Raw genomic sequence first — 15,962 nt, forward strand, 5'->3', positions numbered from 1 at the left:
AGATTGCGATTATTTGCAAACGCACTTGCGAAAAATGTAGAATTTTTATGTAGGAATAGAATATGTTTTGAAAAAGAAAAAACTAACAGACGGATTGAATATTTTAAATCATACGTATGGCCTTGACTGCTGTGTTTTGGTTAAAAATGTTGAAAATCATATGTTATCAGAAGTATTTTTTAAAGGTTTTTTTGTTATTATTTTGAAGAAGTTGACACTCGGGGAGATGATCATGGAAATGAAAAGATCGGGCTTTTTCCTCCTCGCAGAATTTTTTTATTTTTTTATTCAATAACAATAACGGCTCTTGTATGAAATAGGGTCGCAGACCGTGACCGAAACTGGTAGAGCCAATTTTTTTTTTTAATAAAAAAAATCTGCAACGAGGGAAAAAGCACGATTTATTATTAAATTTTACTTTTTTTTTTCAAAATCTATTGATTTTCATGGAACTTTGAATATTATCTGTCGGAATGAATTTTTATAGCAATTTTTACAATTATCATTTCTTATTGTTTAGAAAGAAATATAAAATATCCATTGTACTTTGACTCTTAAATGTTTTTGGCGCAAAATGTCAGAAGCAGAGGAACTTCTTTTAAATTGATCAAATTTGCGATTGCTCAGTGCTAACTTTTAATTCTAAAAAAAAGTATTATATGATGTGTGTTCCTTTCTTGTTCCTTCCTTATTTAGATTGCGAAGTATGGACTTGGACCTTGGACAGTGAATATTTTAGCAATTCAGCCTAATCTCATTTCGTTTTTTTTACCAGGTTATTTAGGGAAATGACAAAAAAGTTTACATGCAAAAATGTGAATAAATGTAAATCTCATTGAGACTTGCGGAAACACTCGGCATGATTTAATAAGGACGCAAGTACAACAAATTTTCCTACTTTCCTCAATTACCGCAAACGAGGCCAATTTGCAATGCGGTTGTCATGGAAATTACAACACGCGGCGCGAATTAATCGACGTGTTCGAGAAACAATCCATCCGAGAGAAGCGCGTCGAGGGCAAATATTAATTTATGAATCGGAAATCTTGAGTTCGCACGCGCCAAATTATTTAAGTATTAATTAAAAAGGCACACCGCACTGGTTTTCCGGCGCTGATCTGCATTTGGAACGCGCACCAGCGTGTGACACGCGCTGCACGCTCGACTTAACCCTCTCCAAATCAAAACCTGCTCTTTCTCTCTTTTATTGTGTCGCAGATTTTTAATTCGCGCCATTTGCTCCCCCATATTTGATATTCGCGAGCGCAGACAAACTCACTGCAGCTCGCGGCTGTCTGCCGCCGCTTATTGAATTTTTCCAACGTAATCTGGCAATTTTCCAGCCAGACGAGCGAAACGTCTGCAGTCGGGCCGGCGACGTCAAAAATCCGCAAAATCCACCTTTTTTTCTCGCTCTTGTGGATTTTCGCTCTCGGAATTGCCCAATCAGGGCGAATAAACTCATCGGTCGGCTAAAGTAAACTGTGAGGCGACAGGAACGGCGTGTGTTTTACTTCTATTCCTGGCCGCTCGCCACCCATATCCAAACACATCTCGCCTCACTCTCTGTTTTGTTGAATTTTTTTCACCGCCATTCGATGTGAAAATAGAGCGCAAGGTAAACTGATTATCTCTCAAAGCAACGAATTGTTGAAATGAAATTAATAATATTTTTGATTAATTATAGAAGCAAAATAAGTTAAAGAATCTGATTCCAATTTTGATAAAGTTAAAAAAAGAGACTATAATTTTGATAAAGGATTTTGTTTTTATTCAATAACTTTATTCACCAATAAATTGACTCCACCACCGAAAATTTTGAATAACTCTAATAAGAGAAGAAATTAAAAAGTAAAAAATTAAGCAAAAAGATTGACAGAACAAATCCCTCACCCATTTTCTTGTTAAAAAATATTTGAATATATATATTTTGTGCGCAAAAACTGCATTTAACTCTAATAGATCAATCAATATTTTTCAAAATACCTCAAGATTAAATCAATATATTTCCACATTTAAAATTTAAATCAAGATTCAAGTATAAACAGGAATAAACATTGTATAAATTTTAAGCATGCAGGGCTTCTTCATGTTGATGAAGAACAAAATAATTAACGTTAACAAGGTAGAGCAAATTGTGTCGCCTTTGAAGCGACGAACTCGCGAAGTGCAGCATCTTAATTTCTGAGAGAGAGACTGAGACGGCAAAATTTGATCGCGCTCGCTTCAGCGTGAGGCTTCCGAGAAGGAGCCGCCGTTTAATTACACTTTGCACCCCTAGCTCTTTCAAATTGCACTGCGTGTATAGAGTGACATGATCGTTTTATGGCTTCGGCGCGTGACATCACATACTGCTGTTCTAAGCAGTTTTTTATTTTAAATTCAGCACTTGTCCGTTTCATTAATCGCTGTCGCTTCCCGTCACATTTGATTAATAAAAATATCAACGCCCTTTCAAGACTTCCGTCATTGTTTTAGCATAGCATTTGCATTTAAATTTTTAATAATAGAAAAAAATTTATTGTTCAAGAGTGGCTCCGATAAATTTTTATTCCTGACTGTTTAAAAAGGCCAAAATTTCATGATGACCAAAATCGAGATGAAAAAATTCGCATTTATCGAGGGTTCACATTTTCCCTCGAAAAGAAAAATTACAAAAATTAGTCCTGATTGACAAATTGCCGAACAAAGTTGAAAAAGCCAAGCAGCCAATACTCTTCCTATAAACAGTAACGCAGACAGAGGTTTAAATGATTTTGGCACGAAAATGCGATAATCGGTTAAAACGCTGAAGGTTTATAATTTTTTAATCACGATTTCAAGGTTGGTCTTGAAATTTAGCCAGATTCCAAATTCAGGAATAGTAAAAAAAATAATAATAATAACCAGCGTCCCTCTTTAAATAAGTCTGGAAAGTAAATAACGTTCCAGCAGGTTTAATTTCAATAATTTTGTTTACAAAAATAGTTTGAAAAATGGTATGGAAAATATAAATTGCACAAAAAAGTAGCTATCAGTTTTTCTTATGAATTTTAAATTTTTGTTTATTGATATTTATAGTAATTATTTATTGTGAAAAGTTTTTTAAAATGCTGAAAATTTAATTTAGCAAAACTTAGCCTGCTGCAGTTTAAATATTGTCGGCAAATGACCCAGGTCAGGTTTACCCTGACAATATTTAATAATTAATTAAATTAAATTCTTCATCTCTTTAGTACAATTTTCATATTTATGACTTTAATTTGAAAAATTTTCTTCTTTTTTATTCGGAATCCTTTTTGAAAACAATTAAAATTTTGCACAAAAAACTAACCTTTAGCGGTTTGTCCTGGGCGAGCAGCTGCAGGAGGTTTTCCTCAAGCCAGTCGATCTGGCGCTGCTGCACCCTGACGAAGGACTGCAGGGCGTCGAGGCAGTCGTGAGGGGCGCCGTCGGCCGGTGCGTCCATGCCGTCGGTGCCTATGCGAGGGAAGTGAATGACCAGGGATGAAAACAGTGCACGCGTTGCCCCGACCGACCAAGATCGCGAGGCGCCTTTTCGCTCGGGCTGTGCGCAAACGCCACACAAATCCATCTCGCCCGCTTTTAATCAGCGAAACACAAAGAGACCTTCTTCAAAAATTGCAAAATGCTCGCGCTCCACTTTTTAAGACACGCAGAGTTTGAAAATCAATATTTCAATCAGACAGAAATTCCCAATAAATTGTTGTAATACAAAAGATTTCATCTTCAATATTTTCGTTTGCCCTATGAAACTTGAAACTCTTAAGATCCTTTGATTAGAAAAATTAGATTAATTATTTTTAAATAAAAATTACTTAGTTTTATTGGAATCAAAGAAAAAATTTGAAATTTTTATTACTTTTAGTTAATCAGATTTTTTGTAAAAATATATAATGTGTTATTTATTTATCCTTTATTTATTTATTTTTTTCCTTTTTATCAAAATTTGAATATTTCATAAACCCCTCTCTTGAGTATTAAATTTACTCTGTAAGAATTGTAAATTATTTTAAATTTAACGTTTTGATTCCTCCAACGAAGATAAAATCTTTGATTTAAGTTAATCATTTAATATAATTTATATTTTTGCAGAGATGAACATTTTTAATTTTTGCAATAAATTATTTGTCATTTTCCAAACGAAGTATAAAATGGTAAAATTTAACAGCGGAATCAACTGGCATTGCAATACTGCCGGAAGCAAATTTCAGGCATTTCGCATATGAACTTGCGCTCGTCCATGCAGTCGCGGTCGGCCCACTTGAAAGACTTATCCGAGGCCATTCTGCAATACATTTTGCAATGGATAAAACATTTATATACATTTAAAAGGAGATACTTGAGCTCAACGCAACGCTGCGGCACTTTGCCGACGTCATTAGGTTCACCGGCGTCCCACTGCGAGTAGGTCAAGTCTTCGCCCGAGTGCGCCCAGTACCACTTGCCGTCCTCAACAAGATCGCATAGAGACATCCAGTAACCCTCGGCCGGAGGACTTGTGTCTGATTTTATTTTTTTTATTCACTCAAATTTGTAAAACATTTTCTTTCAAATTGAGGATAAAACGAAAATGGAAAAGTAAACGTGAGCGGTGGGATTTTCAAAGGGAAAGGATATGCAAGATGAAATGAAAATGGGGAACTCAGAGATAAAAGTAAAAAATTTCGGATTAGTTAGTTATTTCTATAAAAAGGCACATCAAGCACTTTTCAATTAGAAATTATTTTACCAAAACGTTCCTATTCAAATGAATTTTCTAGTACCAAATTTTTTTTATTTGTGTAACTTGTTAAATTTCACATTAGGCATTTGTGAGATAGAAATTTAAAAAAAAATAAAATTTTATAATAATATTGTATGTTTATAAATAATTTAACTTATAATTTAACTTATAATTTAATATAAATAAGAAATATTAATACAGAAAAATTAAATTACAAAATTTGTATATGGCCATTTAATGATTATTTAAGAAGAAAAAGTATGTAGTCTTGATTTAAAAATTCAGTTCTAAAGATAAATTTTGAGCTTACTTAGTCTTGCCACGACTTAGAAAGAATTAAATTTAAAAAAAAAATGGTTTAGGCCAATTTTTTAACAGGAGACTTTGTAACTTTTTTTCATTTTTTCATAAAAATTATTTTGCTACAAAAGCCTATAAAATCTTGCTGTAAAAAATTTCTTGCACAAAATTAAATTTCTAGAAACTGGAAAATATTTCTTGGTAAATTTTTTACTAGTCTCAAATTATGGTTTAATTTGGCCCATTCAAATTTTTAATTACCGTTAACGTAAGCCTTTTCAGCAACTGATTGGATTTCGTCTTTGGTTTCTAGGCCTGCCAACTGCATCGAATAGGTTCTGCAAATTCTTGACGCCTCGTGCCAGTTCTTTTTGTCACTGCTGATCCAGTATCGGCCGAAATCCATTACAATAAGTCCCAAATTTTTCGCTTTTTTTTAGATATTATTTTATAATATTAAATTAAAATTTCCAAGAAAAAATACTCGGCTCGTGACAATCCAAAGAAATGGACCGATACTAAACATGATTTATGATAAAATCTTCCTTTTAATGTAAGTTAAAAATCGCACGTCGACAACGCATTCGGGCACCATGGACTTGCCAGTGTTTTTGTTGCCCTGGTCGTTCAGTTTGAAGCAACTGGCCACGCATTGGTATTCGCGGTTTTTGTCCATCTCGTTGCCCATCAGCGAAATCTCAGGTTCTTGGGCCCCAACCAGCAGAAACTGTGTCGAAAATTGATCAATACTGTTTGGAAAAAGGCAAAATTTTACTGCCAAGTGGAGGCAGGCGAGTCGCAACGCAATCGACGCCATGGCTGCTTTTCCGCACTCTCAGCAGCAGCCCGCACTGGAGGCGCGTTCCATTTTTCACCGCGCTTCCGGTTGAATGCGTCGCGATTTTCAGGCCAAAAGCTTTTGATGTGCGATATCAAAACGCGCTCGTTCGCTCGTCAGACCGAGAAACTTTTCACTGCGCAAAAATTGGTCCGACACGATTTATTTGCCCTCAAAGTTATCCCAGCCATTATTTTTGTCCTAATTCAAAAAGTTTTTACATCCGCTTTTCTACTCCAATTTTAAAATTTCGCATTTTCCGCTAAAAATAATTTATATTTTTTGTCAAATAATTTTGTATATTGCGAATATAAATTATATCTTGACTTGTTATTTTTTAATAGTTTTCAACAGAAAAATCTGCATTTTAATTTAATCTTCCTTTAATATTATTTTCTGTTTTTTCTTAATTATCACATTATCCTTTACATCAACTATAAATAACTATTTTACTTCTACGTAATTTGTTTTAAATTTGTTGGAATTATAAATTATGGTTGTGAGATCTGCGATGTGGTTGACATAGAAAGAAGTTGCCGTTTAAACGTTAACCGCATTTTCTAATAAATCCAAAAGTCTTTTCAGTTCCTTTCTGCAACACCCAGTGGAAGAATTTGCTCAAAGTGACGAATTTGAAAATCTTTTATAACATAATACACATCCTCCAAGTTAACCACTTTAGACTTAATCAACTCGCAGAAAACAAGATTGTTTTTCTTACGAGTTTTGCTACAATGTAGCTCACTCAGAGACTGTTTGCATTTTAACTTAAAATATTGATAAAAATTTGGCTGTACTCACATTTGCTCAGCCAAAGTATAAATGGGTTTCATTGATTTGCTTAACTCCTCAGTTTTGGCCATCAACTGATACATAGCCTAAAAGTACCAAAACGTTATTAAAATTTCCACACTTAAAAAAAATAAATAATTCAACCTTGATATTAGAATCCACAGAGTCGCAAGTTTTGCACACAGCATCTCTGTAGGTTTCAAGACATTCCACTGTGAGCGCTGAAACCTGTCAGAAATTTTAATTGTACAACTGAATTTACAATTTTTTTTTTTTAAATTACGCTGTGCAAAATTCCAGCCAGGTTTTCCGTCAGTGTGTCGACTGAAGTGGCAATTCTTTTAGCTTCGGCCTCCAAATCGTTTAAAATACTCGGATCAACACTGGGCATCTGCGGCATCAGGGCCTGTTTGTACAGGTTGGAACCAGAGTTCCATGAGCCAACTGGACCCACCGGAGTTTCTGTAAAAATTGACATAAAATTTTGTTGGTTTATTTTTTTTTCTTCGAAAAACCTTTTCTCGAGACCGGACTGGCAAGTTTGATTTTCGTTTCCAGGTCTTCCGCCACAAAGGAGACCATGTCTCCCTCCTGAGTAAGGGTTCCTTCTATCCTGACCAGACCGTCGCCCAGCTCTAGAGTGTCAGGTCGACTGGCGAAACCGTGGTCGTCGAAAATTGTCGACCCAACGGGCGACGCCGGTTGTGAATCGAAGGAAATCTCCGAATACGAAGCAGTCATGTCAGTCATCTAGAATTTCATTAAAAAGAGCATTAAATCAATGTTAAAATTTAAAGAAAATTGATTGATTACTTTGCAATCATCTTCAAGATCAACTCCAAATTTTTGGTCGTCTGCCATGGTGCAAATTATAATTGAGAACGATCTGGCAATTTCACTGAGCTTTTTCAATTCACGAAAACGGATAAATTAATAATGCATTCAGTTGGATTTAAGAACTGCTCAAAGACCGCTAATAAACTCAAAGTGGAAACCTGAAGCTGATTCTGGTGATTTGTTTTGATTTGCTCTTTTTACATCAACACCGCAGCACGAGCACCGCTAAGGATGAGTTTTTGAATTCGCCGCTAGGTGGCAAACATGGCGCATTTTTACATGCAAAAAATGTTTTGCGAGCGTTGATATTTCAGTTAAATTATGTACAAATCTGCATTCTATTTATATAGAACTCGAATTTCGTCATTTAATTAATATATTTAGTTTTTTATTTACTAAATTAACTTACTTCGGAAATATTTGAATGTTATTTGTGATATTTAGTACCTGCAGTGCCATCTATGGTACAAAATTGAAAATTTGATCTAAGATTTTAGATTAAATAGATATTTAGTGCATTTTCACTGTAATTTTAAATGTATAAATATAAAAAAATCAATCAGAGAATATTTTTGTTTTATAATCTCTCAGTAACAAATGTTTTAAAGCAATAACTATACTAGATTTACTACAAGATATAATCTCTCATCCACTTCAAAATATATCTATAATTTTACACAATTTTTATGGATATTTAGGCAGCTTGTTACTTTATTTTTCATAACTTAATTATTTATTTTATTCCACAAGAAACATCCAGCCACACGGTGGCCATTAAAACGAGTGCATGGAAACGGCTGTACAATTATAATATTTTAATGACGTTCGTAGTTGCTTTCTTTCAAAAAGTGCAGGATAGAGAGAGGCAAAACTCAGCATCTTTTGAATTTTTTGCTCTTCAAACATTTAACCTGTTTTGGTCACCAGCTAACCGATCAACAACCTAAAAGTAAAACAGATTAAAACAAACTTTCAAGTATACACGAATTAAATTTCATCCCCGCAGACCATTAAGAAAAGACAATTCATTACCCATGTGAATTATAAAATTGAGATATTAATTTAAATTGCTTCGTCCTCTGCCACTGGGAGAAACTGAAAAATAATATCACATGTGGAGAGCGAAACTTTTGACTGTTTTGGAATTTTTCTTTTCTATTAAAATTAATCCGTACCGATTTGATTCCTGGCATGTTCAGGAGCGTTCCTAAGACAGGGAGCCTCCTCATGAAATTGATAGCTGCTGGGAAGAATCCTCTGCAATAGTTTAAACTTATGAATGGAAAGGAATTAATTATTTATAAATAACCTGAAGAGAAGGAAAAAGCCGTAGGTTTCGACTAGCATGCCAATGAGAGGCCAGCCGAGAAGGACGACGGCAATCCCTCCGAAAAAGGACAGTGTGCCTCTGGCTTTGTGCTTCTGGAAGAAAAATCTGAAAGTCCTCTCAAGCCCGATGACGCAGGCCAAGCCGCAGATGAATAAAATCTACGCAAAGAAAAATTGCTTAAGAAATTTTATTACCAAATCAAATCTACGGGCTTTACATTTCCTATTGCCAAAAGGCCTTTGTCGAAGAGAAGGAGAACTCCTAGGAACAGAAATGCTGCGCCAAATCCAACCAGGCCTACGCCAATTTCTGAAAAATCAGGGTTTTTAGTAACACCAATTTTCAAAGGAAAATACAAAAAAATCCTACTAACACAACTTACTTTGCAAGTCAGTGATCTCAAACATTTTGGACTTGCTAAATTAAATTCCTTGAAAGTTTTGCATACAAATCAAAACAAAACAAAGGCGTCCAACTGCTGCTTCCACGTCATTCAGCTCAAAATCTGAAGAATTTCGGCGACTCAGCAATCAAAACATTTAGCTTTGGACGGACGTATGCAAAAATGAAGTCGATCTCAAAACTATCGGCTGGTTTTTGGCAAAATCTCAAAAATACCGGCTCGCAAAACGAAGGACAATTAATTTTCATGCAGTTGCTACATACAATTTTTGTTTTGCTACTTTGCTTTGCCAGCTTTGCTATTTGCTAAATGCACGGAAAATCATTTGCACCAATCCCCGTCCTTGATTTGCGGAACGACGCACGCCATTGGCTGATCGCGACCGACAAGGCTGGGAATTTCTCCACGGCACTCCTTTGTGCACACCGAAGTACGCGCGTCCTGAAAAAGAATACAAAACTGCAGGTGGTTGGCGCTGTTTTTGGCTTCAGCTCGCGTTTCCTAGGTGATTATTTCCCTAATTTTGTTCCTAGATTGTTAATTACTTGATAATAAATGTTCATTCAAGTCTTTCTTAGCGAAAAAGTTACCAATTATGAAACAATTGTACTTATTCTTGAAATTATAAGCGCACCATTATCGCGTTGTTTATGTTTGGCTTGGATGTGACCATTTCCAAAATATCCGTATTTGTTTCACTTTGAGAAAATTTAAAGCATATACTTTTAATCTTTTTCTCTCTCGTGAATAAGCAGAAATATAAATCATTTTAATTGATAAAAATTACGCATAAAATTAACTGTATGCATTTTGTTCGAGATGGTTGCAGACCAGGTGACCACACCCAAATTAACTGGAATTTTTTAAAGGATTTTTATATCAAACTATAGATACATAAATATTATCGCTGCTTTCCTCAAATAAAACATTTTTAATTGAAACCATACAATAATAACAGTGAAATAATTATTTTGAAAATTTTTAACGTGCTATATTTTAATTACAGGATGTTATAATGAGTTACAATCTGCCGACACAAGACCCGTATTTAAACGATTTCTTTGTGAAGCGCGAATACGGTGACTTCACCCCATTTTACATCACAATCTGCATCTGTCTGGTGGTGGTCGCCGCCCTGCTGTTGCTCAACTTTATTTTCTGCTGCTGCTCTGAACACGCCGGCTACTGGTCCGACATCAACACTGGTCTGAATTTAATTTAACCTAATTAGTGTTGAATTATAATTTTTTAAAATAGGCAATCAGCTGTTGATTCCGATCTGGACACGCACCCCTCACAACCAGCTGCCCCTCGACATTTCCGAACTTGAAGGCAAAGCACCACCTCCTCCACCGATCCACTACCCTGAGATCGACCCTACCCCCATCCAGTACTCGACCGCGTCCACCTACCCTGCCATCTCGGCCAGTTTCACCGAGTCAACTCGCACCTCAACCCCACCCCACTTGTACGGAAGTCGGGAGAAGAGGGAGAGTGACATCTAAGTAAAAACTGATAATTTGATTTCAAAATAAAGTTTATTTAAAATTGTGTTGTTTTCAGAAAATGGGAATGTACGTTTTTTGGCCACCTGTGGCCGCAGTGGCCATGCTCGCCATCATTGTGGCCATTTTGGTCCTCAAATTCGGAGAGCGTTGGTGCAGGGCCAGGGTGACCGAGCCGGCTCCTCCGCCTCCACGCAGCGACCGCCTCCGAGAAGGTTCTGAACAGGAACTCGAGCAGTGGAGCGACAAGACCTACGAGCAAAACATCAGCTACCCTTAATGTCTACGCAATCATTTTTACTTGTGTTCAACACTTATTTTCTGTTAGAAAAATATTCCAGTTTTATATCAAAAATTTAAATTTAGAAAGAGGGGCATATTCAGATTTATCATTTTGAAAGAAGTAGATCTGATTTAAACCTAAATATTCAAATTTTTCATTACCTTCATTAGGAAAGGTAGCTAATTTTATTTCAATGAACTATTTTTTACTTGAATAGCTTTATACAATTAATCCGTCCAGGAATGAGAAGGGTAGAGAAATGTATGGATTATTTGAACTGAAAACTCGATTTAAGTGCACAATCCATGCCGTCCAATTTTACATCTCGATTATGACAACAGAAGATTTTCCGACTTATACATGAATTTTACGCATCTTAAACCAAAACTGATTTATAGTGCCTTTGATGTTATTTGTTCATGGTGTGGAGTATTTTTCAATAAAGCTAGAAATTTTATAATATAGATTATTAGATAATTTTTCCTTTATGCCTGTCAATTTCTTAAGTTGCATTATAAGATGTTCATGGACAGTAACAATTTCTTTTGATAACATGTTTAGGAATTAAATTAGATTCTTCAGGAAAAAAATAACACCTTCCAAGGAGATGAAATTCTATATAAATGGCATAATTTCATTGGATTAAGAAAATCGCAAGATGTATTTTTTTTTTACGGCTCCACATTAGGAGCTCTTTTGTTATAATGACGGGTCTAATTTTGCACATTCATTTGCTGCCAAAAGGGTAAAAAATAAAGAATTTTGAATGTTTCTGTGCTATAATTTCACGATCGAGGGTTGATTTGAGATTTGAATTTAAAATATCTGCTTTTCCTCAATGGGTTTTGAAAGAAAAAAGACACCTGCTCAACTAAATAATCATCGTCTTTGTCCACTACACGTTACAAAGGAACCTTCTTGATTGTGTTTTTATTTTAAATTTGTTAATTTTTCTGATAATTTTATGGAAGGTATCTAATTTAAATATCGGAGTTACATTGCAATAATTTTTAAATGAATACTGATACAAATAATAAATTTTTTCGATTTTCAATTATATTTCCTATTCATTACTTTTGCTATTTTATGTATATTTTGGCAGCAATCAATTTGGAATTCCCTGGGAATACCTTTTATTTTTTTATAACAGCGCAGAATTTAACTAAAACGTTGACCTCACACTGCAAGATGTAATAATTAAAAATAGGGAAAAAAACTGCTTGTTGTTGTTGTTTTTGGCTTTAGTGGTTACCATACAGCCAGGTCTTATTTTTTAAACTAAATTTTAAATTAAAAATTTAGGAAGACAGCTAGATCATGCAAAGCGTATGTAGTAAAAATGGTAAAAATACTAGCTTACTCTTGGCTTATTGCTGACTCAACTTTCTTTCGCGCGCAAAGTGAAAAAAATGACATCCGCCTACGCGCACATCCAAATAGCCAATCAAAAATAAAAACACTCGCCTCGCTGCTCTTTCGGTGCAAGGCAGGTACGTGTTGCAAGAACTCACATTATTTCGCGATTTTCCGCGGACTGGAGAGGATTTTCGGGGAAATATTTTTGGATTTTGTTCGTTCGTGATCTTAGAACAGAACGGTATATTCATAAGCCGTTGTTTAAAAGATTTAATTGGGTTAATCGGATGACGTTACTGTGACTCTGGGTTGCCGGTTGCCGCTGTAGATGTAGAATTGGCAGCTTGCTGGGAGGAGACTTTGGCGTGTCTTTTTGCATTTACAAGGTCAAGGGAGGTGTCCTTCAGGTTTCAGGTCCTGATGGTCCTCCTCTTCTTCGTGTACTATGTACATATTTGTTTTTTGTCACATGGCCCATAGCTGCAACAATATTCCTTAAATTCCCATTAAATTTATACTTGGTTGCTTTATGCTTATCTCTTCTCTTTGTGTTCAGAAATAAGTGAAATTATGCATTATGCGCGCAGTTCGTATTATTTGTAATAATATTTATGTATTCGTTTTGTATTGTGAAAAATAAACCCATTGTCGGATGTCAGACACGAGACTTGGCTGGCCAAAACCACAGGTCTCCTCCGTCTTGGGTCCGACAAGAGGGTGCTTTACATAATTTGGATTGATTGTTTGTGTGGGGTCGACGAGAATTGCATTCATTAGCAATGAATCATAAATGACGAAATTTTGAGCATGTAGTTTAATGTCAGAATTATTCACAGGTGCCATAAAGATCGTTCGAATTTGAGCAGAGCATGGACAGTGCCTGAGACTTTGAGACCAGAAGAGAGCAGAGACACTTTCAAAGGAAAATATGGCAGAGTCTGCGGAAAGGTGTGACATGAATTACCAATTATATTAGAATCAAGTATTATCCACTCTGGAGAGGATAATATCCGTATAAAAGTCGGTTTTAGCAACTGGGATACTACATAATTATTTCAGGATTATGTATTACTTCTGTTGTCTTGTTTTGCTTTTATTCAGGAATTTCATTAAAATTTATTTTCGAAAGGAAAAATTAGGTTATAGAATATTTTCTAAAAATAATATAATAAATTATATAATTGCACTTGGTCAGGTTTAGACATGTTCAATAATATGGTTTTATATTGAATTTTCTAAATATTTAAATCAAACCTTTCAGTGAGTTATTGGAGAAAATTGTGCAGATGGCCAGGGCCAAAAGGTCTGCAGCAAGGAGACTTAGACCTTTGCGACAACTTGCAATGGAGAAATTAGTGACTGCCAGTGAGAAATGTGCATTCCAAAAGCCCTCCTGCCTCACACCTTTTGCCATTCGTAAGTAATTTTTTTTTTAATAAAAATACAGGTCAAATAGGATAATTCCATCAAAACAATTTGTGATTTCAGCCCTCTCACTGCAAAAAGAAATTCAAAAGTACGCAGAAGAGCACTTTGATTTAGGAGAAATTGATGGCGTTGTGCAGACACTGGGAATGGCTAACTGGATGTTTGATTTAGCTGGAAAAGTGCTTCTGAATGAATTCACAAAGGAGTTCAACTTTGTCATCTTTAGAACCTTCCACAACCTTGACCAGCAAGTGTGGGAGATGCTCATCGATAGGTGTCCAAATTTGGAGAAGATATCGGACACTCGTTGCTTGTCGGGTCTTATGGAGAGTGTGCTGCCATACCTGAAAAGGTTCCCAAAGCTGGAGCACATATGTTACAGTAGCTATCTGTGCACCTCAGACGACCTGATCCAGATCTCGAAGCACTTTCCAAACCTACGCACACTGTCCGTTACATTTGAGGGTGTCAACATTGACCTCATGACAAATTTGTTCGCCCTACAAAGACTAGAAAGGCTTGAAATCCAACTACCATTTTCTCAGACTGATAATGAGGTTTGTGTTATTGATGTTATTGTTTAAATTATTCAATCTTAATCATAAATCAAGTGGTTGCATAGAAAATTTGAGGAAAAAATAATGTGAAAATGACTGATATAAGTTGAAAGTACGAACTAAATTGGTTCGATGAAGATGACACAGACAAAATGTGAAAAGATAGCAAAACACAAATTCTCTCAAATTAAGAGGGGGGGGGGGGGGGAGCTCAAGAGAGGTCCACGCTTGAAATGGGCTATAAATATAACCTACGGCAGTAAAAGTTTTATATTTAATTAATTATTTGGTGCTGCCGCACAAACATTTTGCACATACGGTGGGGAGGGGATTTTCTGTGCAGTACAGTTTTTTTTTTTCGTAATTTTGTATCTTCACAACACTTATTATCACCACTAATCTTTTTCTGTTCTGCAGGACAACTATTGGTACAACCATTTCAAAGCTGAGTGCCTTAGTCACCTGCCAAATCTGCAGTACCTTTTTGGAGGTAATGAATACCACAACAACCATCAAATCCCAGGCAACAGAAAACTCTCACTTCGGGAAATGAAAGTTTTTAGTGATTTTGATTATGAATTGGTGCCGTACCTTGAAGAACTAGCAATTAACAATCCATCTCCTGTTGCACCGCAGCAACTTTTCAGTGTCATCTCAAAACTGACCTCGTTGAGCTTAGATGGTTTTGGCAGTTTACAATTTCATGAGGTGCTTTCCCAATGTGGAGACAGGCTTGAAGATCTTCATGTTGTGCGCTTTGATAATCGCACTGTGGACCCTTACAAGATAATTGTGAAGTGTCCGAAGTTGCGTCGTCTTCATATTGGCGGCATTGTGTCCTTTGAAAATTCTCCTTATCGCTCACAATCAGTCGACCACTTCCAGAACATGGAAGAGTTTACATATGTTAACTTTTCTGGATTTCACATTTCCAGTGAATCAGAGTTGATGCAGCTTGTACTAAAATCTAAAAATATAGTGAGCATTCACATGTTTTGCAATTCACTTTCTAGCTTGTCCCATTTGATCCAGTGCCTTGTCGAGGGACCTTTATTGCAGAAACTGAAGACAATTATTTTGTCATTTGGATTGATGACGGACACTCCCTCCAATGTTTTAAAGTTCCTCTGTCTCCTTGCTCTTCATGCACCAAGACTGGAATATATGCGCATTGTAGTCAATAGTGATGATCTTCGTGCTTATGTGCTGTCGTCCAGTCTCTCTCGAGTGGAAGGCCTTAAATTCAGTTGCCTTCGAGGCTGAGAGACCCCGTAATTTAAAACCCAAATGATCCATCATTCTGGTTCTGCTTGCCTAATCTACTACTGCCTTGTATTTTCGTGTCATGCAATGTTTTTTTTACCAGTGGAAAAATAAAAGCTTCCATTGATGGTTTGAAGGTCTTAATGGTCTGAATAATAAATAGTTTCTTTTACTGCATTTAACTCACTTTTTAAGTTCATATAGTTAGAAGCTCAGCATTTGCAATTTTTTAACAAACCGTGATTTTTTTCTAGTCTAACTTTTTTTCTAAATCCAATCATGTTTTGATGTGTCCCAAAAGAGTAAATTTTTTGGTGAATCCGCTATATTTTTGGTCAACGAAT

The 15,962-nt window shown here is 35.8% G+C and overlaps 6 protein-coding genes across 9 annotated transcripts in view; 2 read left to right on the top strand and 4 right to left on the bottom strand.

Moving 5' to 3' along the window:
- Positions 1-3,766, bottom strand: part of LOC132204847 (PDZ domain-containing RING finger protein 4) — a 43,414-nt gene extending 39,648 nt beyond the window's left edge. The window contains exon 1 of the mRNA XM_059633678.1: positions 3,314-3,766. Within this exon, the coding sequence (XP_059489661.1) occupies positions 3,314-3,574 (261 nt within the window). The 5' untranslated portion in view covers positions 3,575-3,766. The remainder of the gene's footprint in view (positions 1-3,313) is intronic.
- Positions 3,767-4,063: 297 nt separating this feature from the next.
- On the bottom strand, positions 4,064-5,987 carry LOC132204853 (C-type lectin 37Db-like). The gene is made up of 6 exons (XM_059633686.1): positions 5,802-5,987; positions 5,598-5,753; positions 5,511-5,544; positions 5,288-5,455; positions 4,343-4,505; positions 4,064-4,288 (listed from the first exon to the last, which is right to left on the bottom strand). The coding sequence occupies exons 1-6, from the start codon at positions 5,841-5,843 to the stop codon at positions 4,177-4,179; spliced, it is 675 nt and encodes a 224-aa protein (XP_059489669.1). The 5' UTR covers positions 5,844-5,987; the 3' UTR covers positions 4,064-4,176.
- Positions 5,988-6,251: 264 nt separating this feature from the next.
- On the bottom strand, positions 6,252-7,705 carry LOC132204851 (BLOC-1-related complex subunit 6). Its single transcript, XM_059633685.1, has 6 exons — positions 7,470-7,705; positions 7,172-7,406; positions 6,940-7,118; positions 6,801-6,884; positions 6,666-6,742; positions 6,252-6,456 (listed from the first exon to the last, which is right to left on the bottom strand). The coding sequence occupies exons 1-6, from the start codon at positions 7,515-7,517 to the stop codon at positions 6,405-6,407; spliced, it is 675 nt and encodes a 224-aa protein (XP_059489668.1). The 5' UTR covers positions 7,518-7,705; the 3' UTR covers positions 6,252-6,404.
- Positions 7,706-8,199: 494 nt separating this feature from the next.
- Positions 8,200-9,542, bottom strand: LOC132204550 (vesicle transport protein GOT1B). 2 transcript variants are annotated; one of them, XM_059633126.1, is made up of 6 exons: positions 9,206-9,542; positions 9,041-9,132; positions 8,803-8,981; positions 8,669-8,750; positions 8,526-8,588; positions 8,200-8,436 (listed from the first exon to the last, which is right to left on the bottom strand). In XM_059633126.1, the coding sequence occupies exons 1-5, from the start codon at positions 9,228-9,230 to the stop codon at positions 8,556-8,558; spliced, it is 411 nt and encodes a 136-aa protein (XP_059489109.1). In that variant the 5' UTR covers positions 9,231-9,542; the 3' UTR covers positions 8,200-8,436; positions 8,526-8,555. The 2 variants fall into 2 exon arrangements, with proteins under 2 accessions (XP_059489109.1, XP_059489108.1); XM_059633125.1 differs by lacking the exon at positions 8,526-8,588 and having other exon boundaries at positions 8,202-8,436.
- Positions 9,543-9,575: 33 nt separating this feature from the next.
- Positions 9,576-10,932, top strand: LOC132204549 (uncharacterized). Its single transcript, XM_059633124.1, has 4 exons — positions 9,576-9,731; positions 10,233-10,431; positions 10,484-10,731; positions 10,790-10,932. The coding sequence occupies exons 2-3, from the start codon at positions 10,242-10,244 to the stop codon at positions 10,729-10,731; spliced, it is 438 nt and encodes a 145-aa protein (XP_059489107.1). The 5' UTR covers positions 9,576-9,731; positions 10,233-10,241; the 3' UTR covers positions 10,790-10,932.
- Positions 10,933-12,467: 1,535 nt separating this feature from the next.
- LOC132204274 (uncharacterized) lies at positions 12,468-15,795 on the top strand. 3 transcript variants are annotated; one of them, XM_059632673.1, is made up of 5 exons: positions 12,468-12,504; positions 13,207-13,318; positions 13,632-13,786; positions 13,859-14,355; positions 14,773-15,795. In XM_059632673.1, the coding sequence occupies exons 2-5, from the start codon at positions 13,299-13,301 to the stop codon at positions 15,616-15,618; spliced, it is 1,518 nt and encodes a 505-aa protein (XP_059488656.1). In that variant the 5' UTR covers positions 12,468-12,504; positions 13,207-13,298; the 3' UTR covers positions 15,619-15,795. The 3 variants fall into 3 exon arrangements, with proteins under 3 accessions (XP_059488656.1, XP_059488657.1, XP_059488658.1); XM_059632674.1 differs by having other exon boundaries at positions 12,501-12,611; XM_059632675.1 differs by lacking the exon at positions 12,468-12,504 and adding an exon at positions 12,796-12,817.
- The last annotated feature ends 167 nt before the right edge of the window (positions 15,796-15,962 follow it).

Source organism: Neocloeon triangulifer, unplaced genomic scaffold (assembly GCF_031216515.1).
Source record: "Neocloeon triangulifer isolate White Clay Creek 2 clone unplaced genomic scaffold, ASM3121651v1 ptg000022l, whole genome shotgun sequence".
Taxonomy (NCBI): Eukaryota; Metazoa; Arthropoda; class Insecta; order Ephemeroptera; family Baetidae; genus Neocloeon; species Neocloeon triangulifer.

Bases quoted from the DNA above. Each gene is read 5' to 3' on its own strand.
- LOC132204853 (XM_059633686.1), bottom strand. From the start codon at position 5,843: ATGGCGTCGATTGCGTTGCGACTCGCCTGCCTCCACTTGGCA. The intron at 5,456-5,510 runs GTATTTTTTCTT...TCTAAAAAAAAG, and splicing joins TTTGGATTGTCACGAGCCGA to CGAAAAATTTGGGACTTATT. The intron at 4,506-5,287 runs GTAATTAAAAAT...AAATAAAATCAG, and splicing joins TGAAAAGGCTTACGTTAACG to ACACAAGTCCTCCGGCCGAG.
- LOC132204851 (XM_059633685.1), bottom strand. From the start codon at position 7,517: ATGGCAGACGACCAAAAATTTGGAGTTGATCTTGAAGATGATTGCAAA. The intron at 6,885-6,939 runs GTAATTTAAAAA...AATTTCTGACAG, and splicing joins TGGCTGGAATTTTGCACAGC to GTTTCAGCGCTCACAGTGGA. The intron at 6,743-6,800 runs GTTGAATTATTT...TGGTACTTTTAG, and splicing joins CTGTGGATTCTAATATCAAG to GCTATGTATCAGTTGATGGC.
- LOC132204550 (XM_059633125.1), bottom strand. From the start codon at position 9,230: ATGTTTGAGATCACTGACTTGCAAA. The intron at 8,982-9,040 runs GTAAAGCCCGTA...TTCTTTGCGTAG, and splicing joins GCCTTTTGGCAATAGGAAAT to ATTTTATTCATCTGCGGCTT. The intron at 8,751-8,802 runs GTTATTTATAAA...AAACTATTGCAG, and splicing joins GGCTTTTTCCTTCTCTTCAG to AGGATTCTTCCCAGCAGCTA.
- LOC132204549 (XM_059633124.1), top strand. From the start codon at position 10,242: ATGAGTTACAATCTGCCGACACAAGACCCGTATTTAAACGATTTCTTT. The intron at 10,432-10,483 runs GTCTGAATTTAA...TTTTTAAAATAG, and splicing joins CTGGTCCGACATCAACACTG to GCAATCAGCTGTTGATTCCG.
- LOC132204274 (XM_059632673.1), top strand. From the start codon at position 13,299: ATGGCAGAGTCTGCGGAAAG. The intron at 13,319-13,631 runs GTGTGACATGAA...CAAACCTTTCAG, and splicing joins ATGGCAGAGTCTGCGGAAAG to TGAGTTATTGGAGAAAATTG. The intron at 13,787-13,858 runs GTAAGTAATTTT...TTGTGATTTCAG, and splicing joins CCTCACACCTTTTGCCATTC to CCCTCTCACTGCAAAAAGAA.